Source organism: Sander vitreus, chromosome 15, assembly GCF_031162955.1.
Source record: "Sander vitreus isolate 19-12246 chromosome 15, sanVit1, whole genome shotgun sequence".
NCBI classification, from domain to species: domain Eukaryota; kingdom Metazoa; phylum Chordata; class Actinopteri; order Perciformes; family Percidae; genus Sander; species Sander vitreus.
The window spans coordinates 23,860,721-23,886,978 of record NC_135869.1 but is presented as its reverse complement, the minus strand read 5'-3'; the positions used below and the strand labels follow the sequence as shown (position 1 = coordinate 23,886,978).

General features: G+C 43.2%; 1 protein-coding gene across 1 annotated transcript in view; it reads right to left on the bottom strand.

The window, feature by feature from the left end:
- Positions 1 to 2,168: 2,168 nt before the first annotated feature.
- The window catches only part of LOC144530354 (trinucleotide repeat-containing gene 6A protein-like), a 35,491-nt gene continuing 11,401 nt past the window's right edge, over positions 2,169 to 26,258 (bottom strand). The window contains exons 4-26 of the mRNA XM_078269893.1: positions 21,956 to 22,273; positions 21,092 to 21,139; positions 17,219 to 19,252; positions 16,882 to 17,077; positions 16,283 to 16,755; positions 15,984 to 16,115; positions 15,699 to 15,863; positions 12,024 to 12,209; positions 11,659 to 11,825; positions 11,355 to 11,432; positions 10,936 to 11,103; positions 9,114 to 9,233; positions 8,699 to 8,836; positions 8,379 to 8,462; positions 8,073 to 8,244; positions 7,712 to 7,852; positions 7,318 to 7,488; positions 7,100 to 7,240; positions 6,334 to 6,441; positions 5,941 to 6,168; positions 5,584 to 5,654; positions 4,332 to 4,471; positions 2,169 to 3,625 (exon numbers count right to left, since the gene is read on the bottom strand). Of these exons, the coding sequence (XP_078126019.1) occupies positions 3,277 to 3,625; positions 4,332 to 4,471; positions 5,584 to 5,654; positions 5,941 to 6,168; positions 6,334 to 6,441; positions 7,100 to 7,240; positions 7,318 to 7,488; positions 7,712 to 7,852; positions 8,073 to 8,244; positions 8,379 to 8,462; positions 8,699 to 8,836; positions 9,114 to 9,233; positions 10,936 to 11,103; positions 11,355 to 11,432; positions 11,659 to 11,825; positions 12,024 to 12,209; positions 15,699 to 15,863; positions 15,984 to 16,115; positions 16,283 to 16,755; positions 16,882 to 17,077; positions 17,219 to 19,252; positions 21,092 to 21,137 (5,508 nt within the window). The 5' untranslated portion in view covers positions 21,138 to 21,139; positions 21,956 to 22,273 and the 3' untranslated portion in view covers positions 2,169 to 3,276. The remainder of the gene's footprint in view (positions 3,626 to 4,331; positions 4,472 to 5,583; positions 5,655 to 5,940; positions 6,169 to 6,333; positions 6,442 to 7,099; positions 7,241 to 7,317; positions 7,489 to 7,711; positions 7,853 to 8,072; positions 8,245 to 8,378; positions 8,463 to 8,698; positions 8,837 to 9,113; positions 9,234 to 10,935; positions 11,104 to 11,354; positions 11,433 to 11,658; positions 11,826 to 12,023; positions 12,210 to 15,698; positions 15,864 to 15,983; positions 16,116 to 16,282; positions 16,756 to 16,881; positions 17,078 to 17,218; positions 19,253 to 21,091; positions 21,140 to 21,955; positions 22,274 to 26,258) is intronic.

Genomic DNA, 26,258 nt, shown 5'->3' with positions numbered 1-26,258 from the left:
ACAGTGAGCAATGGTTGCTTTACTCGATTTTTCCCGTGCAGCGGTTCACGGTTTGAGGCTGATCAGGCGCCAGAGAAGGCAGATCGAGGCTCCAGCCGTCACTTCTACCGTTTAAACCGTTTTCAGCTACATTCTGGCGCAGTTCAGGCGGCGTGGCGATGTCGCCGCTCTGACCTAACGGCCCAGTGAACAGGGAGAGGTAAACCTGGAGAGGACGACAACCCCCTCCCTCTTCTCTCGCTACTTCACTGGGGCCAACAAAGCACCATCTTCTCTAGTCATAACACACACACACAACTCACACACCTGAAAATTCAGCCTACACCACCACGCTGTCTGACCATCCATCTCGGCTTTGCTCTCCAGTCGCTCAGCCTTTCCTCTAATCCACCAAAGTGCAAAATCCAAGGCTCCTCAGTTCAATTTGTCCAATTAAGTCAACTCAAAAACAAATGACAAACATGGTTTAGATGTTCCACTTGATGACATTTGTTAAACAAGACAAAATACAAATAAGAGATATTTTTTTTATATATATATATATATATATATATATATATATATATATATATATATATATATATATATAGTTTAAGCAAAGAGATCTGGAATTAAGTAAACTAGTCTTTTGTATGATTGAATTATTTGGTAGAGAGCAGTTCAATACTGGCACACACCACTGTCAAGTCTGGCTAATACTCAAGGTTCTGTCTCACTATGCATGCTTTAAAAGTTGTTAAATATTTACCACTAAACTTAAAAAACACAACTTAAGCCAATGTTTCTAGTACTTCTGAAATAAAAACCTGTATCGGAGGGGGAAAACGCGCACACACACAACAGGCTTAACAGATTAATTACACAATGAAGAAAAGAAATTAAGGTCCATGGCTTCGCTAATGCTGACTTCTCGTTAACGCACTCTCTGAAGCTTTTGTTTCCCCCCGATAATTGTGCATCATAGTAACTTAACAATCACTGGTAGATAGGTAAATCTATTATTCACACGTGTATTTTGTCGACAAACACCCCTGGTGGATTTACATTCACGCTGTTCTCACTCACACACACACACACACACACAAACTCCTTCCTTCCCTCCCACACCTTCCCCTCCAGCGGTAGAACTCACATCTGCCGGTACAGAGCCTCCTAACACACACACACACACACACACACACACGATTCATCAGGTCTTGAACTTCAGACGAGTACCCCTCCCTCCCCCACCCAAAGAAGGAAAAAATAATAATAATAAGAACAGTACAACAATACAATCATATTCTATTTGTAAACAGGTAGAAGCCACTTGACTTGTTGTTGCATCTTCGGACACAATTAGGATCAAGGCAATGAAATGTGGACGACTTTTGCACTGTTAAAATATTATCTTCAACCAAAACGAAAAGATTTTTAAAGTTTTTCTTTCCTTTTTTTCAAAACACCTTTTGTGGCAATGAGAGCGATTAAAAAAAAAAAAACAAGTTATAGTTCGCATTTTGTTGTACTTAATGAAACATTTAAAACATTTTGTGAGACACGGGGGGGAAAAAAAAAATGAAGGAAAAAAAAACGCCTCTCAGTAGGCCATGTGAGAGGCTACAGTATGCATAGATACAGATTTGCCTTTCTCTTGGTTTATAAGTCTGACAAGACAGAACATTTCCATATGACAGTCACACACTCACACAATAAACACTCCCCACTTTTCAGTGGAGTGGAGGAAGGAGGAGGAGAGAGGGAGCGTTGGGATTTCTATAGCCCGTCCTCCACCCCCCCACATTAGGACCCCCCTGTCCCTCAAAAGACAGCATATTGAAAGCAGTGTGTTGAGCTTCTCCAGCTTAAAGCAGTTATTTGGCAGAGAAAATAAAACTTACAGACCTATACATAGTTTTCAGTGCTAGAAGTTGGATTTTCCTTTCCTACAAGGAGTAGTAGTTTTTTTTAATTCACCTACAAGGGGGGGAAAACTGGCTTGATTTCCTGAGAACCATTGCTGGTTATTTAGCAGACAAAGAGGAATAGTTCAAATAACCAACGCCATGGCCAAAAACACTGATCCGAATTCCCAGAGTTACAAAGCATCGTCTTCATCCTCAATAAGAGTTTAAATTTTTTGTAGTTTTTCATTTGTTTTGTAAATTTTTTTAAGTTTTTAATTATAGTTTTTTTTTATTATAGTTTTTTTATTATAGTTTTTTTTTTGTGAGTATTTTATAATTTTATTCGATCTTCTCTTTAAAATGAAGAATGAACACACGTTCCGCCTCCTAAGTCTTGTAAACAAGAGGTTGCAGTGTGGCACCTCCAAAACATTGAAAGCCTATTCTGAAAGTGCTGTTTCCCCCCTGCCCACTAGGGGGCTAGTGGGAGGGCTTGCTAGATAGGCCCCGCCCCCTACATTAGGGCGGGCGGGGCTTGCTAGTCCCAGCTGCGGCTACAGTCCTTTGCACTGCAGAGCTCAACGTTCTTTAGTTTTAAAACAAAATTGGTGCAATACTTTTTAATGTCACTCTTACTATCACCAGATAATCCTCCTAAGTCAGCTTTTTTCTTTTCTTTAACTATCTGTTGATCTTGAACTCCACGACAACGCAGTAAGGTAGGCGTGCCAAGGCAGAGAGGAGCGCACACATACTCATTTACACACGCAGTCACATACACACACAAATACGTGCGCGTGCACACGCATACACACATACGGTAAGGACCTCAATGAGTAAACAGCTACACTGGAAAAACTGGCTGCTCCCTCTATATTGCAGATTATATATACTGAGAAAAACCACATTCAGTGCAAAGTTAAAAAAGCTCATACTCCAACATTGTCAGCAAACAAATGCAAAAAAAAAAAAAAACTAAAAGAAAACGTTAAAAATGAAAATAATTGGAATTCAAATAAACATGACGAATGAAACAAAACAAAAAATATATATATATATATAATAATGAGCTTGATTGAAGCTTTTTTCGGTCTGAAAGAGCACTACCTGGAAGCAAATATCCATCCGTTCACATTATAGAATTGGCCTGCATGATTCAAGTATTCCGACTGATATGTTTTTGGGCTAAAACAAAGTGGACATATGTGCAGAGAGAAACGTAACTTGTTTTCCACAGGGGAGACCCCGTTTTGTTTTATATCTTGTAAGTGAGAAAGAGTCCGACTAGTGCCATTGCGTTTATAACTACTTTTTTTTTTTCATTTTCTTCTGCTGATTATTGATAATTCTCTACTGACCCTTCCCCCAACCTGTTTGATTGGCAGGCGGTTCACATGGAGTCCCCACCCCCTGTCAGGTGATCCACCGGGAGGAAGGAGCTCATTGGAGAAGGGCTGCTGATCCTCCCCGCCTCGGTGCCACTGGGGCTCCCCCACAGGCTACTGGAATAGTTGGGCCCGCCCCAGAGTGAGGAGCTGCGGAGATCGCTGCTGTTCCACTGGTTAGGTTCAGGAGCGCGGCTGGGAAAGGGGTGAGACTGATCCATTCTGCTCTGAGAGGAGCCAATGGCCTGCCAGCCAGAGGAAGGAGTGGCCAATGACTGCCCTTGTGCAAAGAAACGATTGATTTCCTCCTCGCTGGCAAACTCAGCCAGAATAGTAGTGTTCCCCAAAACACACCTGCAGAGAGACAACAAGTGAGACACAGCGTGTAAGTGTGTCTGGTGCTCCAAAACATCTTGTGGCTGGACTCTACAATAGTAAATCAGAGAACACTTTGACATTAGGGCTGTAACGAAATGCGATATGAAACAGAAATCGCGACACTCAGATCCACGAACCTGTGTCGCGGAATGAGAAGGCAGAATCGCGACACACCCCTTCCAACTCCCAGTGTTATCCTTCCCGTCCAGATCCACGCTAACCGGTAACGCTAACGGAGGTGTAACGTTATGAATGGCCGCTGTTCTGACTCGGGTGCGGGCATGGGTCTGTTTCCCGACAGTTCAGTAAACTGCTGTTAGCGTCCTTAGCACCGGAGTTAAGTGCTGACCGGGTTTGGATTGCTGGCTAGCTGCTAGCTGGCTGGCTGGCTGGCTGGCTGGGGGGCTGACTGTGGATCTGTCCCTGGGGCTGTTGTCAGCCCTCATCCTGACTGAAGCCTTGCAGCGCCGGCAGAGTGAGGCAGACAGACAGGGGTGTGCTAGCTGGCATTAGCTACTTGTCAACCAGCACCTTTATAGTAGGCACCAAAGCACTTTTCCTCTTCGTGAAAAGAACCGAATCGTGTGTTTGGTGTTATCGTTACAGCCCTATTTGACATGCACGGTTACTGTAAATCATTCAATAATTAGAAGTAGAGTGTGTATGTGCCAGATGTCCTTACATGTGCAGGCTCTTCTGGGCCTTCGCGGCCTCATCCTTGGAGCTGTAGCATACCACGGCGTTACCGTGTGGCAGGTTGAGGTGGAATGTGATCAGAGGGCCGTGCTGCATGCACAAGGTCCTCAGGGTAGAGCCGTCAATCTGTGAGACAGACCAAAACAAACACACAGACGTGAAAACCGGGACAGTTGTTAAGCAACTGCTGACAGATATCGTTTTGTTCTCAACTGCAACGCAAAAATGTTTTCCCATGTTTCTATGTTAAGTAACATTCAGTGTGTTTACATGTAGTTTAAAAAAAACAATTCTATTCAGGTAAAGGCAATACCCCAATTAAATGCCCGGTTAAAATCGGAGTTCTCATAACCTAGTTAACAGACCTAGAGAACTCCTTCAGTAACCGGGGTATTCCTCCATGTATACACCTTAACCGGATTATGGTTGGGTTAAGTGTCTGTGCATGCTCCAACTGCCCCTCCACTCTCCCCTGGAGTGGTTTTTGAACCGGAAATAATCCTTCAGCGCTGTGAATCGTAGTCGTTGCTATGACACCATACAACAAAACAACGTTGGCCGAATCACCGGGGCCATCGGCAGCAAATAGCCTGGGGGTCCATCATTTTTACTCCCCGCCGGGGCAGCAACAGACATCGGGAAATGGCTTAACCGAATGTCCATCTCCAGGGCAGTCAACGCTGTGTCTCAGCAAAAAAGTGGAGGGACCGAGCTGCTCCCGCTGGCTAACGCTAGTTAGCTAACGAAGTTAGTTTGCTAATTCCACCCTACACTGGTTAGGTATAATGAGCCCAACAAGTTGTCAGTCATCTGGGGAGAGCACTGTGCTTTCCTACGCTGTGAGAAGAGTGTGTGAATGAAACATGAAGTTGTTAAATTTTACTAATTTAGTGGCCCGTCGGTGTAATTTTGACATAGGTCAACCGGAAGAAAAAGACAGAGTGCCACCTACTGTACCAGAGGTAGAGTTACTCCTGTCATCTTCCCATTCTTCCCCGCTCATGTATACAGGGAGAACCTGCATAACCCGGTTATTCACCAGTTGTTACTGCTGTGCATGTAATCGCAATGACTGAGGATATGGTTTAAAGTAAAAAAATTAAATGGGAATACAGAATAAGGATAAACACCGCCAGAACCAGTGACCCCTCCCACTTTGCAACTCTATATAGGATGACAATAAAAAATAAATTAAAAAAAACACGGATTAAAAGTTACATTTAAGTACATGCGAGTACCTGAGGTGTGAGATTTTTCAGAACAAGCCATTGGGTTCTCCCTGAGCTGCTGCTGTCACTCCAACTGGAACCTGCCAAAACAAGTGGAAAGGTAAAAGGTTAGAGGTGTCCTCAAGCCATGTAGTATGAAATCATTGTCAGTTACAGTTCTTACATATCCCACTCATATTCACCTACCACATGTAATGTGTTTGAATGTATACTTAGTGAGTTATTGACCAAAATGAGTTTGCCTTTATTGTAGTTCACCCATACTGAAGAGTTCATGATTAGTTATTTGTGACACAAATTGATGGTTTCTTCCTCCACACAGCCACTTATAACGTATAGTATGTGTGTGTCTTTCTCTGCTCTCACCAGGTGTGTATCTGGATTCAGAGGAGCCCCACCCCAGCCTCAGGGCAGAGCTGTCCCAACCGGATGGGGCAGCGCTGGGCTTCTGGCTGGTGAGGCCAGGTGGTGGTCTGGATGGGGCTGCCACAGACAGCGCCTTGGGAGGCAGGGGGACCTTCCACAGCTCATGGGCCAGGGAGGAGTTGGACACAGAACCGCCGCCAGGAGACCACTTTGACTCACTGGGTCTGGCTGCAAGGAGAGACGAGAGCAAAGTGAAACGTTTTTGTTGCATATAGACAAAAGTGTCTAACTTCCTAACTGATCTCTCAAACTTTGGATTCTACTAACAGATTGGGTTTTTTTTCTTTCTATCCAACATTGTTAAAGATTGTATGGCTCAAAGATGGAGCATACCTGAAGTGCTTTGTGCTGTACTGGTGAGGGAACCGCTGTGGCTGGAGGCACGAATGGATGACCAGGCACTGTTAGAAGGCATCGTGGTGTTTAGTGATGAGGATGGCCCTAGAAAACAGAGAGAGAAGGGTTAGGGTTAGCATTTGATCAAATCTGAATCTAGCATCATATCTGCTCATCAAACATGAATCCTTTCAAATATCTTATTAAATCTATTCAGGTTTAGCTTTCAACATTTTTTGTAACAAAAATAAATAACTTGATATTTAGGTACTAAAACTCAACTGAACTCTTTTTGTTGGCTCTGAAGGCAAATCTAAATCATGGACCACATAATGTTGACCACCTGAAGCTACAATGGATGAGATACATGTAGCACAACAGATGTAATGTTGACTAAAATTATGTTAATCTGAACCATTACTACAGGTGTGGCTTACAATTCCATTTAAAAACTAGAGACAAATCACCGTCTATTAATACAAGCTAATGAGGCTCACAAAAAGACAGCCATCTTCATGGTAGAGTGGTGCTTCTTTCTCTAAGAAACCATATGATATGAGATTGCTAAAATCTGTCAGTGACTGCTGTCATTTCAAACCATAAAACAGACAGTTGTTTTAAACGAAGCCCATACTTCCTAAAGGTTTTACACACTGTTCATTGCTAATAAAAAGAGATAAAAGATTGGAATTTAAAATGGAACTCAAAACAACTAGCAATCCTAGTTTGCGTTTATGTCTGGCCATGTGTGTGTGTGAGCTACCGTTGTTCCTGTCCCTGAGGTGGTCTGTGTCACGGACGGTGTTGATGGAGAGGTTGTTGATGACACTGCCGGGGGTCACATAAGGGTCAGTCTCAGGGTCAATGTTGGGGTAACCTTTCCAAGGCTCCCCGGGCCGGAACTCTGCAGACACACAGACAGCGATTAGCAGTTTTCAATGCAAACATTTTCTTTGTGTGTGCATGTGAAAGCTTGTGTACCTGGGGGCCAGGTGACAGTGTTTCCATGGGGCGGGGGGGAGTTGGCACGGGGCGGCCAGCCATCGCCCACCGAGCCCATTGATTGGCCGGGGGGACTCAGGGGAGATGGGCCAGGAGAGAGGAAGTCATAGAAGGGAGAGTCTTCCAGACGCAGCCCAGACGACATAGCACCTGTGGGACAAACACACACAAACTCAAGGATACAATCGCACAGACTAAAATTTATTGGTTTGGTTCTACACCATGGTCCCATCAGAGCATGACATTTTGTTTTGACCTCCTCTCCTAGATAGACAATCACTTAACAACTCTGATGGCACTTTTAATATCAACAGGCCAATCTGATGCTACAGCATGTACTGTCACAAACAAACAAAGAAAGGTTATTCTGTACCAGTTTTGCTGTTCTGCTCCAGAGGGTCAGTAGCCCAAAGTTTCTTCAGTCTGGACTGGGGCGGCTCTTTGTAGCTCACAGCTCCGCCACCACTACAACCACCACCCATGTCCAGGGGTACATTCAGGTTAGAGTTCAAGCCTGATGAGAGGGATGAAGGAAGAGAAGAAATTCATTCACTCTAAATTAAAATTTATGAAGATATTCAACAGAAATAGTCAAAACTAAAAGGGTAATTAACATATTTAAATCTTACAGGCAAATATCCACAGCTAAATGTATAGTCTTTAAAATGGGGGGGAATATACGGATTTACTTTTTTATTTATTTTTTATTTAAACTCTAATAGCAGCTAACATACTTAAAGGGAAGTTGAAGGATCCAAGAGCAGCAGCATCCTTCTGCATCTCAGGGGTATTGTGGGACAAGTAGTTGTCCAGGTACGGTTTGTGTGGTGGGGCATGTTTCAGCAGGGAGGGGTCCAGGTGCCGTGGCGGCGGCATCATTGATGGAGACGAACCAATAGGACGTGTCTAAGGACAGGAGGTAGGAGGTTAGAGAAACCAATCAATGTGGCAGCACCACGGAGACACTTCTATTTCATGAAATAAAAACTTAAATTTTGGGTGTAATGAAGCAGGATTCAGAGGGATTTTTAGACACACACCTGTTCAGTCGGTCGTCCCACAGGCATGGCTCTCTGGCTCTGAGCCTTCTGCTGTTGCTGTTGCTGCTGCTGGAGGAGAAGACGCTGCAGACAGACACGAAGAAAAATGTAAATAAAAGCAGATTTCTGAGATTTTCGCATTTCTGAGATTAGAGTTTTGCAAAACATTTACTGCATACTGCTGTATACTTCAAATACATTTGTAGGCAGATTGACAGAGTTAGTTGCCAGTCTGACATTGTACAAGGGTTACCACTATATGTATTTGAGTGCAGATAAAACATGTATGTGTGTTCAATTGCATGTTCCCATCACTCTACCTGTAACTGGTTGATCTGGTTAAGCTGCGACAGCTGGTTGAGCTGGGAGAGTTGGTTGAGTACAGCCACCTGCTGAGGGCCAAACAGAGGGTTCAGACCTCCGTTACCTCCTGGGTACTTCAACAGGGATGGAGGCACCTGAACACAAACAAGATTTGGGTTTTAGTTTGGGGTCAGGTTGTTCACATTTTCCTATTAATTATAGGTCACAAATCAAACAATGGATGAGTGTGGGAGAAAAAAAGGGCGGGTAAAATCATTGATCAAATTGAGTAAAAAGTTGATAGTTTTTTGTGGAAAAAGTAGCTCCTCAACTCTTACACCCATAACAACATTACAACATAGTAAGCAGTGGATGCAATGGCACCTGAATGAAATGAAGAATCAACAACAGTGTTGTATGTGTGTGTTTTACCTGAGAGGGCAGAATGGGTGGAGGCACTTGGTTACGGAGGTTGGGTTGGGGGGGGACCTGGGACTGGGGGCCGCCTCGGCCCTGTGCTACACTGCTGACGCCCATCATAGGGTTTACATTCTGAGCAGGGAAGACAAACACACACAAACAAATGGTCAAACAACTTGCAACAACCTAAAAAAATGTGGCTTTGTAATAATGGGACAGGACAGAGACCATCATAAACACTCTTAGTGTCTTTGTGATCTTAGGCTTATAAAAGGAAACTCAAAGGCAAAAACAAACACTTGTTCTTTCCTACGCCAACATAAAAGCGTGTTTGACTAACGTACTTTCAGAGCTAAGATGTTATAAAAGAATTTTAGAATCTGTCTCCTACTGTGCATTTAGAGATGTATCTGGTGGAGCGGCAATTCTGCTGAGCGCCGTTAATCAGCATAAGTGACGAGTGAATTTATATCCTTAAATTACAAATCCATTTGCCATCTCTTTTCTATCAATCTGACACCTGATAGGTGATGCTTCTTTTGGACACCTGTGGGGATAGCTAAAAGGAGCCGACTAGCCGATCAACAGAGCAGGAGAGGGAGAGAGAGAAGCCATCGCTAAAGTAACTGCTAAAATAGCAACAGAACGAGAAAGTTGTTAAAAAGAAGGAGAGCGCTATGGGTGCTCGGCACAGAACTAGTGTAGGCTTAAAAGTAACACAATTAGCCGCTCCATCAGCAACACTTAATGACAACATCCTCTTCATCCTATCACACTCACCTGCCGAGCGCCCCCAGGAATAGAGTGGGCAGGAGACAGCCCAGAGTCGAGACAGGGGTTAGGCTGAGCGGAATTGGAAGGGGGAAAGCTCATGCTTTGACTGGAGGAGAGCTCATCAGAAGCTGGGTTATTGTAAGCAGAGGGGGAAACTGACAGCTGCAGAAGCAAGGCCAGGTACAGAGCAGATGGATGGCAAGCACAGAGGGACAGGAAGCACATCAGCAGCCACAAAAGTGCAGAGAGAGAAGGAGAAAAGAAGGAAGAGTTAATTTTGCAGAAGGAAAGAGCAAGTGATGCGAGGACAGAGGAAACAACAGGGGAGAGAGTGTGGGAACACATGATAGAACACGAGTAAAATAAGATGAGTGGGAGAGAAGTAAGTGATGGGGAGAGAGGAAGGAGTTGAAAAAGAGAAGGTGGCACCAGAAGATTGAAGTCAGAAAGATATAAACAAAGATAAGAGACAAGCAGCGTTAAATGAAGGAAAAGAAGTAAAGCCAAACAAACCCATAGCTTTGTATACAACCACACAAGGGAGTTTATCAGTATTGCAAAATTACAAATCACTTGCAAAACTACTCGTTATTGCAATGAAGCATTTAAGTGTGCATATTTAATTGGCTTTTGTTGCTCATAAGTGACACGGCCTAACCAATAATTCATAATGATGAGATACATCATGCAAACAGCAAGGATCAAATGAAACATCCCTTTTAATAGTCCACACGTCAAATGCAGTGTGTTAGAACAGCCACTGTGGGGCACAACAGGGCTGAGAAAGCACTACCCAGGCAGATTTAAAGCAGATGACACAAGAGACTCTTCCACTCCACACCTACTTCCTCATGATCACCACAATGGCTTGACCAAACCTTTATCTAGTAATGTCTTGGCACAGTAGTGTGTGTATAATAACCATGCATTAAGTGCCGGTGCTGTATTTCGGCTTGGTAAAACGCGGTTGCTGACTTTCTGTATTCTCAAGATGTCTTGCTGTGATCTGTCCTTTACTTGTCCCCCCATAGTATACCAGGGAAACTTTTTTCCAGCATACCTTGTCATAGTAAGGGCTGCGATCCATGGCAGACTCCTTGTGAAGCTGGTGTCGAGAGCCTGGGTTCTTGCCCATTACTCCATTATAGTCTCCCATACTGCCCATGTCCATGCGCTTGTCCTGCACCATCCCTGTTCCTGTCTTCATGGAGTCGTCAGGAGAGTCTCGCTGCAAGGGGAAAGATGAGAAAATGGGATTATACAGACAAAAAAGCATAAATATTGCATTTATTCATCATTAGTGAATAAAGTATTAAAACATTTGAAAAACTAAACCGTGAAGAAAATGCAAATGAATCACATCGCTGCACATGAACAACGTTGGATGCATGAACTGTATGGCTGCCACACAACCATTTAAAGATACTGGATTTTACAGTGATAGAGAGCAACAGCAAAACAATGAGAAATAGTACTTACAGAGAAGTTCATGCTGTTGAACTGGTTGATGAAGGGTTTCATCCAGGGTTCATCCTGTTTGTTGACTGGTTTGGTTATCTGAAACATAGCAGACAGAAGAATTATTAACTGGAGACACTTGTATTAGCAGGGTTGCTTTGGAAGTGCTTCTGCAGGAAAAAAAAAAAAGTTCTAATCTGTTGAAAACACAAGCGGCTAAATAACTCCAAAAGTTAACCCATGATGTGCTTTGCTTTAATGTCAGGTGAGAGCAGGGATCAATGTTTTCATGTTGAACAAATGCCCAAAGGCAAGGTGAACAAACCTTGTTGGAGCCTTTATGTTTGTAGTTCCAGGTGTTTTGGTCGTGGGACCTGTTGTCCTGTTGGCTGTTGCTCCACATGCCAATCTCCACCTCCTCTTCCTGGTCCCAGCTATTGCCCATGGCCGCCTCCTCACCACCCCATGTCTCCATGGGCTTGGGACCTGGAGCTACAAAGAAGGTAAAGACAAAGGAAGAAACTGAATACCAACAAGTGATTGTGTACAGTTATATTGTTCATTTAATGCACTTCCTCCAAGTATGTTCTCTCTCCTGCCACTTTGCAAAAAAGTCAGAGTTCAAGATCAGTTTCAACCTAAACATACTCTTCAGACACAGGTTTTTGTTGAATAGTCATGTGCGCCTACCAGACTTATGCTGGCCGCCCCATCCAGGCCCAGAGTCTCTGTTATCCCTGCTGGGTTCTTCCCAGGTGGTACTGGCTTCCATGGGCTTCCCCCAGGCAGACGTCCCGTTGTCCACTTTCACAGGTGGGGTGGGGGTAGGTTCCCAGGTTGAGGACTCCTTCTTCTGGGGGTAAGTCTCACCCCAAACTAGAGGAAAAAAGTGAGGTACACATTAGAATGAGGATATACTTTCTGTGGTGTTGTCTTGAACCAATTGTGTTTTTTTTGCATTCATTTAATCTTCTTAAAATAATGATATCATTATTTTAAGACTAATTGGAAGCCCTGAAGCTCAAAAATACACAGAAAGGAGAGCTAAAACCATTTATTTATCAACACTCTCCGTTCCTTTACATTTGCTCAGTCTGGAATATCTAAATCTTTATCTTTGGCCACAAAGAGACATTTTAGAGAGGTGCATTAAGTCACCATGGTCACTCTCCCTTAAATTGTAAACACACAACATTCAGCCTGCAGAAACAATATGACAACATTCCCATTGACCTATTCCACTGCATGTCCTCACACGAAATTATCTTGTAAATGTGTCTAACCCTATTTGTTTATTTTCGTCCCGGTATCACAGCTCTCTCCATTTGGAGAAGGGATGCAACGATTATAAATTTTGTTGGTACGATTAGTCTGAAAAATAATCACGGTTTCACGATTATCACATTAATTTCACTGCTAATGTATGAAATTACAAGAACACTTTAGATTTGAAGGAGTTATTTATTGCTGCCTTTTGAAACAGAAATAACAGTAACAGTTTTGAAAATGATTATATGATCAATCATCAACATTTTTATTTAAATTCATCTGAAAAGATTAGAGACTAGAGGTGAATCAGTCACACCAAAAACAAAGACAGTGCTGTCCTTAAGAAGAAATTGCCCCTTTTTGGGGTAGAAACGGCCCTACTAGCTGGTGTCTAAAGTTGAAGGAGCTGCTAGACAAGATGCACCTGTCACAGGGAGATGCGCAGCATGTTGCCAAGGAATATATGTGATGGAGAGATCTCTTTGCAGCCTTATATAGGAGATGAAGAGGAGTAACTAAGCAACGTTAAGTGGTACGTCAGTGACATGACTGTCAGCTCGCTCACTGTAAATGCAAACGTCAGCTTCTGACTTGTTAGCTGTTAACTGTAACGTTACCGTTAACATTAAACAGGCTAACGTTAGCTAACTGGTAATGTTAACAAGCTAACAAACACTTACCAACTTGGGTTGAATTCCCCGCTGTAGCTGTTCTGAGTTCAGGGGCTGGCTCTGCGTTTTCCTGGTGTTCGCTAACTTTATGTTACATAAAAAAATTGCAGCAGTAAGTTATCCCACCACGGAGAGCCACTGTCACTCTGACAGTCAATACTCGCGGTGACCTGACCGGCGTCTGATTTCATGTGTGTAGCGCGTGAGCCCAAACACAAGCATTTATGTTGTCAAGGAGGTTTAATAAGAACTGCACACACTGCTACACATAACTTGCAGTCAGTTATCACTTGGTGTAGTGGGAGCCTTAATGATTAATTAACCGTAACGTTTTAAAGCGCGGTTAATAGTGAAATCGGTTAACCGCTGCATCCCTCATTTGGAGTAGCCATATCAGGCTTGGAGAGAGCCCTGCTCATTGCCCTGGGGAACCCCGCGTTAACTTGCTTATGTAAGTGTTGTTTACTTTAACTCTTGTAGGTGAGTAGATGAGTGCACGGGACCCTATGTACCCTCAAATGTGAGTGCAAGTATGAGTTCAAAAGGCTCCCATTACAGCTGACCACCCAGACCTGCTACTTTCTCCCTCCACAGGAGGCGTTTGGGGAGATGCCAGGGATACCTCTTAAAAATAGGACAGATCACGGGGTGGCCTCAGGCTCCAGTGTCCCTCATGTGACTGGGCGTTCTTGCACACAAGTACTTGCACATAACACAAAGAAACATCCACACACAACTGAACAGACATGCAGAGGTAGATGCATATACACAAATCGGCACATACATGCATGGTATAAGGCAGATGTACACATTGGCTATACACTCACACACAAATGGGTGCGTGTGCATTTGCACAGATGCAAACACACCAATTGACAAGCTGTAACCCTAGCCTGCATCTATTGCTCTGCTTATGTAGGTGCATCAGTTGATCTAATAAAAGGGGATGACAAACACAATATTTGTGTGCATATGTTTATTAAGGTGTCTGACAAGGTATGGATTTTAAGACTAAAAAATATATTCCTTCTAAGACAGAATCAACATTCAAGTCCAATGTTCCGTTTTGTTTTTAAAATTGTTTAAATGTGTACGTTTAGTTACACATCTATGAACATCTATTGTATTGACGACCTTTCACTCACATAATTTTCTCTCAAATTATTATTTAAAAAAAATCAACTAAAATGAATCAAAATCAGTAGCTGGCTAATCTGCCCCACCCTTCACAGCCATCCACTTTGCTGCTCAGTAGTTAGCTCACTAGACAGCAACCCTGAATAACCCCAACTACCCTTTCCTCTTCTCCCCTTCTCAGCCCACTTTTACAGAATAGCTGCCTTACTCGTTTTAGTTTTCTCATCTTACATTGGACCCATTCCTATTACTAGGTCACCAGACCTCCTCCTCTACCACTCATGGTCTCTCTCGCTCTCTTATTCTCAAACCCAACAAAAGCCAGTTTTTCTACAGCAAGCAGAATTGGCGGACGAGAGAGAAAAGGAGTAGGGAAAAAAGGCGAAGGAGAGAAGAGAAAAATCGATGCTCTTAGCATTCCAAAGGGATGACTCAACTGGCTTTACAAAAAGCCCTCAACATAGACAACACCGTAGGGAGATGGGGGAGAATAGCTGTACGTGTTTGTTTTCTCTCAATGCTTCTGTACAAATTGTGTATGCTTTTGAATACATTTGTGAATGTGTGTGCATCCACACTTTTGCGTTTATACTGTCTAAATCCTTTTAAGACCTTATTTCATCTATTTCAAAGAGTGTGGGAAGGACTTGCATCTTTTTATCCATTCAAGGCTTACAGACTGCACCAGAAGGCGTGCGCTTACATGCTCGCACCATTTTAGATACTGGCACATGTCCCATTTGTATATGAACCTCAATATCAAACTAAACAAAAAACATGTTAATGTTATCTGCATGCTAATCCACCCAGTCTGTACATATTGTCAGAACTGTCCATTTGAGATTCTGCAGAACTAAGGCATCGATTGACACATTGTCATTTAAGAGTGTAACGATGAAAGAAAGCCCTGCAGGCTAAAAACATCTGGAACATGTAAGTAAGATATCTGGTAACCTGGCTGCTTAATCTATCCGGGCCAACAGTATAAAGTTTCACTCAACAATGTTAAAATAGTCATCTTTTTACATGAATGTACATGCACATTTTTTTGTACTCCTGTCCATTTGTGTTTTCATAGTCAAAGCTGTGTGAAAGATAGTCTGGCAACTATTGAAACTGGGGTGTTTAAGTTTGGTTTATTCATTACTTATTGAGCCTATGTAAAGCATATATTTCTTTAAAAAAAAAAACCAGCCAAATAATTTGGCTGTTAATTATCATTCGTCTCGGCATCTGTCTACTCTTTTCTAACATACAGGTGTGTGCGTGCATACATATTCCAACTTACCAGAACTACTGCTTTTGTCCTGGGTATGAGGCTGCACGGGCTGAGGAGGGGGATGCATCGAGCTGCGTGCTGGGTGGGACTGGTGCTGAGTGGATGGGCCTACAGCCTCCTGGTCTGATTGGGCAGTCCTGTTCCACATGTTGACAGATCCACCGCTGTATTTACCTACGAAGAAAGTTTAATTACATATTGAGGCTGAAAATGAAAAGACTGGACTTTCATATGATTTTCTTCAGGCTTTGCACAGCTCTTTTTGAAGAAATTCATAGTGGGCTGAGTGTTTACCAGGGTCTCCCCAAGCTGCTGTCCCATCATCGATCTCCATCCTCCGACGAACAGACTCTGGAGAAGGCTCTTCCCACCCAGTTGCTACGTCCTCTTTCTGACCTGCAGTGGGCATGGGGCCTCCCAGCCAGCCTGATGGAAGAATACATAGTGAGTCATCAATTTTATGTCCTCCCACTTCCTTGCTATACATTGTCAAATTTTGTTAACGGCATGCAACTAAGAAGTACTTGCTCACAGACAAAAGGGGGAAAACATTCTAGACAGATTCTTATGGGATGAATAATCCTAATAAGTACCTGTGGGCTTGTTAAGGGCTGGATTGCCTTTGGACATGTTAGATTCTGGACCTTTTCCCCACTCGTTGGAGGGCTTGGGATTTGGCTCGCCCCAGTTCTGGGCTCCGTGGTTGTTCTTCATTGGCTCACCCCAGCCCTGGCTGTTACTCTGAGGATTGGGTTTGTGGACTGAGTCGCCCCAGTTGGAGCCTGGGTTCGGAGTGCTCTGGTCTGGAGTATTTGATCCTCCGCTCCCTATCCAGGTGTTGCTGCTGCTGGTGTTGGTTCGGCTTTGCTCACTCCAACATCCAGAGCCTGACCGGTCGCTGTCGCTGTCCCAGCCCACTGAGCTGGCACCTTTTTGGGGCTCCCCCCAGTGGTTGTTGCCCCCTGTTCTGGCACCATCTCCACCATTACCCCAGCCTTCACTTCCATTTCCACCATTGGAACCCCAGCCCTGATGCGGTTTGGGCACATTAGTCCACGTATTGGACCTAAACAAAAAAATGAAGGTCATCAGTTAGGCATAACATAAAAATTACAGAAAAAAATTTACTGCAAACAATATATCTGTCATGGTATGATCAGTATTTCTATAATTCCCAAACATACAACATTACCTGTCATCTTTGTTAATGTTATTGCTCCAGGTGTTGCTGTTGTTGTTGCTCCCCTTGTAGCTGGATCCATCGTTCCAGGCATTTTGCCCACCTCCTCCGCTCGCTGGGACTTTGCTGTCCCACCCAGAGGGTGGCCGCTCTCCCCAGCCAGAACCTCCAGTACCTGGGCCTGAGCTGCCCTGCCCACCCCCCCAACCTGCAAGTACATGAAAGGGAGATCGATCTTTAGCCTACTTTTGTGTTCTGCAATTGAAATGTGTTCTAAATTGTAATATTTTCTGTTCAAATCACTAAAATACATTCACACAAAAACGTTTCATACACATTAAAGCCCTACCTCCAGAGGTCTGGGAGGGAGCTGCTGGTGTTGCTGTGCCCCATCCGGAGCCTCCGCTGCTTTGCTTTCTTTCGTCTCTATTGGGAACCTGAAGCCGATTGTTAGCAGGGGAATTGACATCCCAGGTGGTGTTCTGCCGTATGGGTGTCTGTCCCCATCCAGTGTTGGACAGAACCCTCGGGTCCACATCAGCCTGCAACACAGCTGGTAGTATGGTTGCAGCAGGGACGACTTTTCTGCGATTTCCCCCTTTTGGCTGGCTGCCGTCTCTGTCTGAGCTGGATCGGCCTCCGGAGCTCTCTACGCTTCCCTCACTTCCTCCAGTGCGACCCCAGCCTCCAGTGACACTCCCCAAGCCATGGCTTCCACCTCCTCCCCCTCCACCTCCCATGCCCATGGCGTCATCCTCCAGGCTCTTCCAGCCATTGTTGGCAGAGTTTCCTTTATGACTTCCAGCATCTGAATGGTTGTTACCAGGAGTTGTTGTTCCCCATTCTCCATTTGACATCTTGTTGTTAGATGTGGAAGAGGACGATGAGGACGAGGAAGAAGACGACGCGCTGCTCCCCCAGGGGCGAGGTAACCCTGCTGGAGCGCCCATCGTAGTTTGGTTCCCATTTCCTGGTGTTTGGCCTACAGAGCCTGTGATTTGATTTGAGCTGATACCCCAAGACAAGTTGCTCTGAGTCTGGTTTGGGTTATTGGTGGGCCCCTGGTCCCAGCGTGGGGCCCCAGTGTTATTGTGGTTATTATTACTCTTGTAAGCAGCAGTAGAGGAGATCTGGGGGTTCCCTGCCTGCATTAAGGCAGGGTTTTGGGAGTTCACAGTGTCTGCATTTGGGGGGGCCTTATCTCCAGGGTAGGTAGTTGCGCCCCAAGGCGTACCGAAAGACCCAGAACCCCCCAGCTCTCCTTGGGGGTGCTGGGGGGCTGATGAGGGGTTTCCATTGGCCAGCGGACCCCCATTCCCTCCTCTAATAGAGCCCCAGGAACAATCCCCGCTGAGTTGGGGTGAGGCGGTAGAGTTTGGTGGACTAGAGGTCATTGTGGCGTTAGTAGTAGTAGTAGTAGTATTCATCATAATAGTGTTATTTGGTCCATTGGATTCAGTGTTAAGGTTGGTAGGTTGTAGGCCACCATTTCCACTGTTGCTGCTTCCTAACACATTGCTGCTTGCTGTACCATTATTCACCTCAGTGTCTTCCATCATACTGCTGTTTGGAGCTGCCATGCCACCCCAGCCCAGCATGGGGCCCTGTTGGGGAGCTATACCCAGTTTGGAACTCATCCCCTGAGCCTGTGGAGGCCGTTGGCCCTGGGACACTGGGCTTGGATTCTGCGACCAGGCACCATGGTTGGCATTTGGGTTTAAAGTGTTTGGGTTTAACCCTACATTGATGCAGGGGGTGCTTCCACTGGTGGGGATCATGTTGCTGCCCCATACACTACCGTTATTGACGGGCTTGTTGTTGTGGTTACCCATGTTATTGCTGCCAATACTGCTGGAACCAGCCACGGAGTAGTGGGAGGACCCGGTGATGTTATTATTTCCATTATTTGCACCGCTGATGGTTCCCATCCCTCCACCAATTACCTGATGACTGTTGCCGTTGCTGTCTCCATTCACTGAACCGCTGACAATCATGGCAGAAGTCACCATAGAGGAGGAGGGAGAAGAAGCTGTAGAAGACACAGAGGAAGAAGCATTTGCTGACATCATCATCACTGTTGTCACAGCGGCAAGGTTTTTCTCTGAGCCGATCGAGGAGCTAGAGTCTGCGTCCATGCATTCTGATGCCAACTCAGGGTCTGATCCTGACCCGCAGCCAGAAGAGGAAGAAGACGAGGAGCAAGAGAATGAAGAAGAGGAGGGAGGCCAGACAGAAGAGTTAGTTGAAGAAGGGGGGTTGGGTTTGTCGGTGCTTCCTTCTACTAGGACTTTGCCCCAGTTACTGTTGCCGTCACTGCTGCAGGGAGAGCCAGAGGACCAGGGGGAAGGCTCATACTGGGAGTCTAAGCCAGGATGCTCCAGACCTGGAGAGAAAAGGACGAACATGGCAGGGGGTACTGTTAGGATTGGAGTTTTTTTTACATTCTTAAATTTGAGAAGAAAAAAAAACTTCTCAAGCATTATGCAAAAGATGCCGTATCAGCATTGTCAAGACAATTATAGCATAGTAAAATGTACTACATTCAATAAAACAACAGATGTTGTTAAAATTCCCCTCATTCAAAGACGCTTTGAGATTTTTTTTAATTTCCTCCAACCTTCAGCTGCCCAACTGTTCTGGATGTGATCAGTGCCAGGCCTGAGCCTGGACACAGCTGCCATCATTTTGTCACCACAGCAGGACTCAAAAGCATGCCAAAGCTATAAACTAGGGTTCAGGGAGGCAGAGGACGACCATCAGCAGGAGAGAAGAGATGGAGGGCAATTGAGTGTGAAAAGAGGGAGGGAGTGAGAGGAGTAGGTGATGGCAGCTGAAAAGATTCAGATTTGGTTTGAACATGAATATATTACAAATGTCTCAGATAATCTGCGCAGACCTGTCATGTCTAAAATTAGACTCCAGAGACCACTTTCGATTTTACTTTCATGGCCATAATGCACACACACTCATTTAGTTGTAATGGCGAGTGCCTGGATTTTCAGTGCTACAGCAACCCTCTATGCATCGCCTTATTTATCAGCATTTGCCAGCAATCTTTGACACTCAAAACAGCAAAAGCTGCAAAAATTAATTGATTTGTTGCCAACTATTTTGATAATGGGGTTTAAATATTTTTTTAAGAGAAGAGTTCAAATTCTCTGATTCCAGCATATTAAATGTGAATATTTTCTGGTTTCTTCACTCCTCTTTGACAGTAAACTAATAATCCTGAGTTGTGGACAAAACCATACCCTTAAGAACGTCATCTTGGACTTTGGGAAATACTGATCAACATTTTTACCATTTTCTGACATGTTACAGACAACTAATCGATTAATCAAAAAAATAATCAACATGATGAAAATAATGAAATGAAAATAACTGTTAGTTGAAGCCTAAAAACAGCATTCTTGCAGTGGTAGCCTCCATTCAATTGCTGTGGTAATGAATTTAAGTGCTGTCGATACCAACTTTTAGTGAAAGCGTTTTAATGTAGTCGGTGTAGTATTGAATAAGGACTTGTGAAATACTTTCTAAACGTGTTGACAACAAGGTTAGCTAAAATTACCAAAAACTGAGTTAATCCAAATCGGACATTTCAGTTTTTCTAACAGTTGGAGATTAGAGACACTGCAAGGCAGCGTATGAAAGGATTGTGTCTAAATAAAACTAGCAAGGAATTTGGTCTCGTTTTTCCTGGTTTATGAACAAACAATGAACTTTTAGCAACAGAAAAGAAAAAAACATTACGCAGGACCTTTGCGATTAGATTTTGGCCTATGAAGAGACAGAGGGAAGCACGCCCACAGTATTGGCTCCGAGGCATTTGATTACCAGCTTTTATTTGACAATTCACACTTGGTCATCATATTCTTTCAATCACAACATCTACTACTATCTTTTCATGTTTCAATTGGTTCCCCATCTCTGGGTCATTTTCTCACTTCCAAAGCCTCTTTCACGCAAACTGGTTGCCAGATTTCTGTGGTGCTTATCGTGTTTGCTTGCCAAGTCTCCTCTTGCACCCTTTCCACATCCACTATCTCACTCACTCATCTCGCTCCGTCCCTCTGATATGCTACGAATAAAATGCATCATCTGTCAAAGTCAGGTCAGACAAGGGTACCTATTCTATCGATCTCGAGCTGAGAACTAAAGTAAGACATTGGGAGGAAGGATGAAACAAGAAAAATGGGGAAAGAAGGCAGCAATGTGTAGTCACCTGTTTGATTAGGGGAGTGGCTGACGGAATCCCGAATGGGAGCCATGCCTGGAAACAGAGAGAGGAAAGACTGTCAAACAGACTTAGAGGGAGTTAGAGATGGAGCCAGAAAAAAAACAGTGGGGAAATGTTAGAAATTGTTAGGGACAGTTAGGACATTCAATGAGAATCAAGCAAACAGAAATAAAAACAAGAGTTTTGAAGTCAGAGGAGTTCAAAGTAAGAACGGCTTGCAAGTAGGAGAGTATTAGTGGACAGACCCTGCTAGTTGCAGTGAGTGAGTAGTTACAATTGGTTATCCATATTATAACATAAAGAAATTAATTGAATATTTAAATTTAAGTAACTCAGCAAATAAGTAAAGTTGTTACAAGTGTGCAACTCTGATTTGTCCGATTTTTCTCCCCTTTTAGCAATTTGTAAGTTGAGTGTTTCTGATAACAGTATGACTGCACACTAAGAAAAACAGCATGTTCGTTATTTTGCGAATTATCGCAGTTGTGACGTAAACAGAGTAAACAAACATTTCAAAAACTTCAGGAAATTATAAATGTGTTGTTTTTTTAAAGTCAATGTTAAGCACAAAAGCATGTTTAAATTGTCATTTAGAGCAGCCATCACTCAATAGTCTTATGCAAATTGAAAATCTGTATTGTATTAGAATAGTAGTACAAGTAGAAACTCATCAGCTATGAGTAAGAACACACCCACATTTTAACATTTACTGCCATTTAAATGTAACTGTACAATTGTTTTCTTGCTTATCCAGTGTGTCTCAGTGTGTATTTGAGGATACAGACACCTCTAATTGAGTGTAATCCACTGCTGTTTTCTTGTGTTCTTTTCTTTCTTTTTGTAGTTTACCTGTGAGTGGGGCACGTGGCTGCAGCTCCTGTTTGGGCAGGAGGGCGTCCCTGGGTTGAGTGGAGAACAAGTGACCTCTGGTTCCCAGGTCGACAAAGGGGAGGTCAAAAGTCAAAGCTCAGCGGGCACAGGCTCAAGGGTGTGAGGTGAAGAGGCAGGGCTTGTCAGAGCGGGCAGCAGGCTGATCAGGCCCCCTTGGCATTGCTGAGGACTGTATGTGTGTGCGTGTGTATGTGTGTATGTGGGGAGGGGAGGGGGGGGGGGGGGGGGGAGATGTGGTTTAGATTTAAGACTGCCTTGACTTGGTATGCTCTGGCACTGCAAAGAGAGACAGAAAGAGACAAGAGGAGAGAAAGACAGTTTGTCAACATATTGTTCATTTCAAACCACTCAATTACAAAACATTCATGGCACATACGTTTCTATCAATCCACAGTGAATGTGCGTCGTGCATGATCAAACATTACACGTCATTTATGACAGAGCAACAATGGGAAGTTTGACTTGTCTAGCTATGGAAAATAAGCTTACTGTTGTGCGGTTATTAACAGCCAAATTGTGTTTACATTTTTCCATTCCCTGTGACAGAGTGACGATCGCCACAAGTAGGTTTGCGCATTACTGAAAATGAGACAAATGGCTTTGCTTGATGTTGTCTTCACTGTGAACAATCTCTACCAGGCCCATCCGACACAAAAACTAAGTTGATCACTGTTCTTATGGTTTCCACGTGGCATCTCCTTAGCTTTGATGCATGGTTACATTTTAATGAATCAAATGGAGGCTACAGCATAGCTACGAGTGTTGGCTCTGCAGCCAAAAACTTATTTTTCGCTGGAGTTGCCACTTCCACTATGCCAATACAATGTTATGGATATATATTAGTAGCGTTTTTGACGCAGGTAACATGGCCTTATCCCTCTGTTCTCCTGTCGAAGAACAATTATTTCCATCTCTCTGGTACACTAGTGTAAGATAAGTATGTGAGTAAGGTTAATCAGAAAAGTAGCATGAAGAAGTTGTGAGGGGATGACTGACCACTGTTCACACCTTCTGGTCTTGAAGGGTATGAGTGTGTACAGTTTAGACTAGATTAGGGTTAGCAATGCCAGAGCAGAGAAAAAAGTAGTAAGGGGACAAAGATAGTGTGGGAGAGAGAGAGCGACAGAGAGAGAATTCTGACCTTTTCCTGGTGCTGGTTAGCATTCTCTGCCTGCTGCAGCAGTGCACAAGTCTATTTATAAACCTCCAGTTCAAATAGCAACCGCTCTGTTCACTAGCCAATATGATAAGACAGCAAACAAACCCATGTGTGGACAATAAGCAAGTTTTCAGATGCAATGAAGTATGCATGTGTTACAAGTTTGGAGCATTTGCTACATATTTTAGTGACTCCAATATTCAATGCGGCGTGGCACGTTGTAATGTAAGTAGGACTGAAACGATTCCTCGAACAATTGATTACAAAAAATCCTCGATGCAAAATGATTTGCCTCGAAGCTTCGTTAAATCAATGTTACCAACGTAGTATTGCTGACGGACGGTGTTTCCACACGGATCATTATTATTGCTGCACACCAGACGCTGCTCAGTCTGCTGGCGACACATGCCAGAGCGTAAATAGTGAGGGGCTAAGAGAAGAGACAGGCTGGAGAAAACGACAAAGTGTCCAAAGTTTGGAATCAGTTCAAACGTAATTGAAACGGGAACTCTGTACAGTGTGTCTACTGAAAAACCGAACTAGCTTACCACAATAATGGCACAACGTCAATGCTACAGCATCTCAACAGAAAACATTTCTCATCCATTCCACGAAGCGGACCGGACAAAAGTAAATCACGGAGTTGTATGGACGATGAAACTACACCAAACACACCAACTACCAAAAACAAAGACAAGAAAATATGTAGCAGTGACCACAAATTGATCTAAAGAGACGACTTGTTGACCATCCCGTCAGAGAAACAGCTGACTGTTGCGCACAATTTTCTCTCACTCTCTCTCTCTTCACGGAGAAACAGCTGATCAACGATCTACTAGCATAAGTGTAACAGAACTGTGTAGCATTGTAATCAAATATATAAATTAAAATAGATTGAGTATAATTAATATTTACATATAGGCCTATATACAGATCAGTCTCAGGATGAAACTTGTAGTTCTGAAAGTTAAGTTGCACAACTTAAGGTCATGTTTATGTACGTTTAATGTATGCTTATGTATGTTTAATGTGCGCCTTAGTGTGAGGTTGATGTCATTTCAGAAAATGTTTTCTTTAAAAATGTTACAATGTAATATGGCACTTAAATGCACTTCATACATTTAGTTTTTTTGAGAGATGATATTGTAAGCAATGTAGGCAACAAAAATGTACCTTTTTCGAAAATTTAACCAAACTATTGGTTATTATTACTCTTCAATAAAACAAAAGTATTTCTTAATCGATGGAATAATCGGTAGAATACTCGATTACTAAAATAATCGATAGCTGCAGCCCTAAATGTAAGAATAACCTTTTTGCAACAAGCCAGTATAATCTAAGTGCTACAATTCATGAGGAAAATAATCTTTTAGACAAACAAACTGGCAACCAACGCTACAAAACCCTTCATATTGACAAGATGCACTTTACTGAGGCCAAACTCCACCTTTGTTAATTCACAGCTCACTAGCTGCCAGCCAGAAGCTGCTTAGCCACCCACTGGAACAAATCAAAAAACAGACGGGGCAATGATATCACCATCTTTCCAAAATACTCTCCAAAGAAAGTGGCCAAAAGTATTTTTAAAAAGAAGCATTACAAACAAAAAAAAGGTAGAGCATTGACCAGGTCCCTCCGGCAGCCACAGCACTAAAAAAGGGCAAGCCCATTCCAACAAACTGAGTTGTTTACTTACACGGATCGTGACTCAACCTTCCTACATGGAAAGACCTCTGTCAACCCCAAAGCATCTGATTCACAGAGGATACGCATGGGGGAAAATACCTATTCTTATAAGGAGGGTGAATCAAAATAATGTAGAAAGAGGTTTAATAACTTGAGGCAGTGCTCATCATGCACTAAGCCATTATTGGTTAGTGTTGGGGAAAATAATGATTTTTGGGACCAGTATTTATTTAAAATGAAATAATTTTCCATTGTATATTTTTCTACAAGAGCTGAAGCGATTAGTCAATAAATCGATAAATGTATGAACATTTTTTTTTATTTTTATTTTTAAACTATTTTGGTAATCAACTTATTGTTCACGTTTTAAGGAAAGGAAAAAAAACATACAATTGAATGTGTTAAGTAATTCATGTCTTACTCAAAAAACATCTGCGTATTAATAAGAGGGCCTATTTATTTGTTTAGCTGGTGACAAACAAGCTACCTAGTTAGCTCAAATTGTGTTGTGCAACCCTGTGTCGTAGAATGACAAATTAACCTTGATTAAAACACACGCCATTTTTAATGAGTGTGAAAACATTAACACCGCTCAACTCTAGTGAGTATAAGCATGTTCTTTGCTGCTGCTGAGTACACAGTACAGTTTGTTCCTCTTTCCCCGTGCTCCCATCTGAGAACAGCTTTCATGAGGGCCCCTGGAGTTGGCAGCAGCTCGACTGCTGCTATCATCTTACAGACAGAGGGTGGAAGGGGGAAGAGGGAATATAGGGACAAGACACAAACAGAGAGCAGCTGAGGGGGAGAGAGAAAGAGAAATGTGAACAGAAAAGGAAAAACACAAGATGTCAAGGTGAGGAGGAGGGAAGACTGAAAGAGATGTGGAATGTAAAAAAGGAGGGACAAAGAAGCAAAAGAGCCCGTCACTGAGGTCGATGTGAGAGGAATGCAGTTGCAGCTTCGAACATGTATAAAAAGCAAAAGGAGGTCAACTTCCTGAAGTCAGCAGCACATAAACCAAGTACAATGTGACTCTTTAATAAAACAAGAAGCAAAAAAACTAAAGGAGGCAAAGCGACCAACATGCTGAAACCCAGAAAAGTATCAATAGAATTAGCCAACAAAGTGTTTTGGCTCTGTTTTCTACCTCACCTGTTACATAAACTACCCTGGGGAGTAAGAGCAGAACAGAGGTGATCTAAACTAAGATATGTACACTGACCAAACGCACGCACAAACAAAGTGACAAGACAGAACCTGTAATAAATACAGGTATATTTGTATGGACATTTTAACCTATTCAAGAGTCCCAAGTACTTTCTATACCGCTAAAAAAAAAAAAAAAAATAGATTTGTTCTATGTAAAGAAAGTGATGCCAAACAATTACTGGAGAAAGGTTAGCAAATGGACAAACA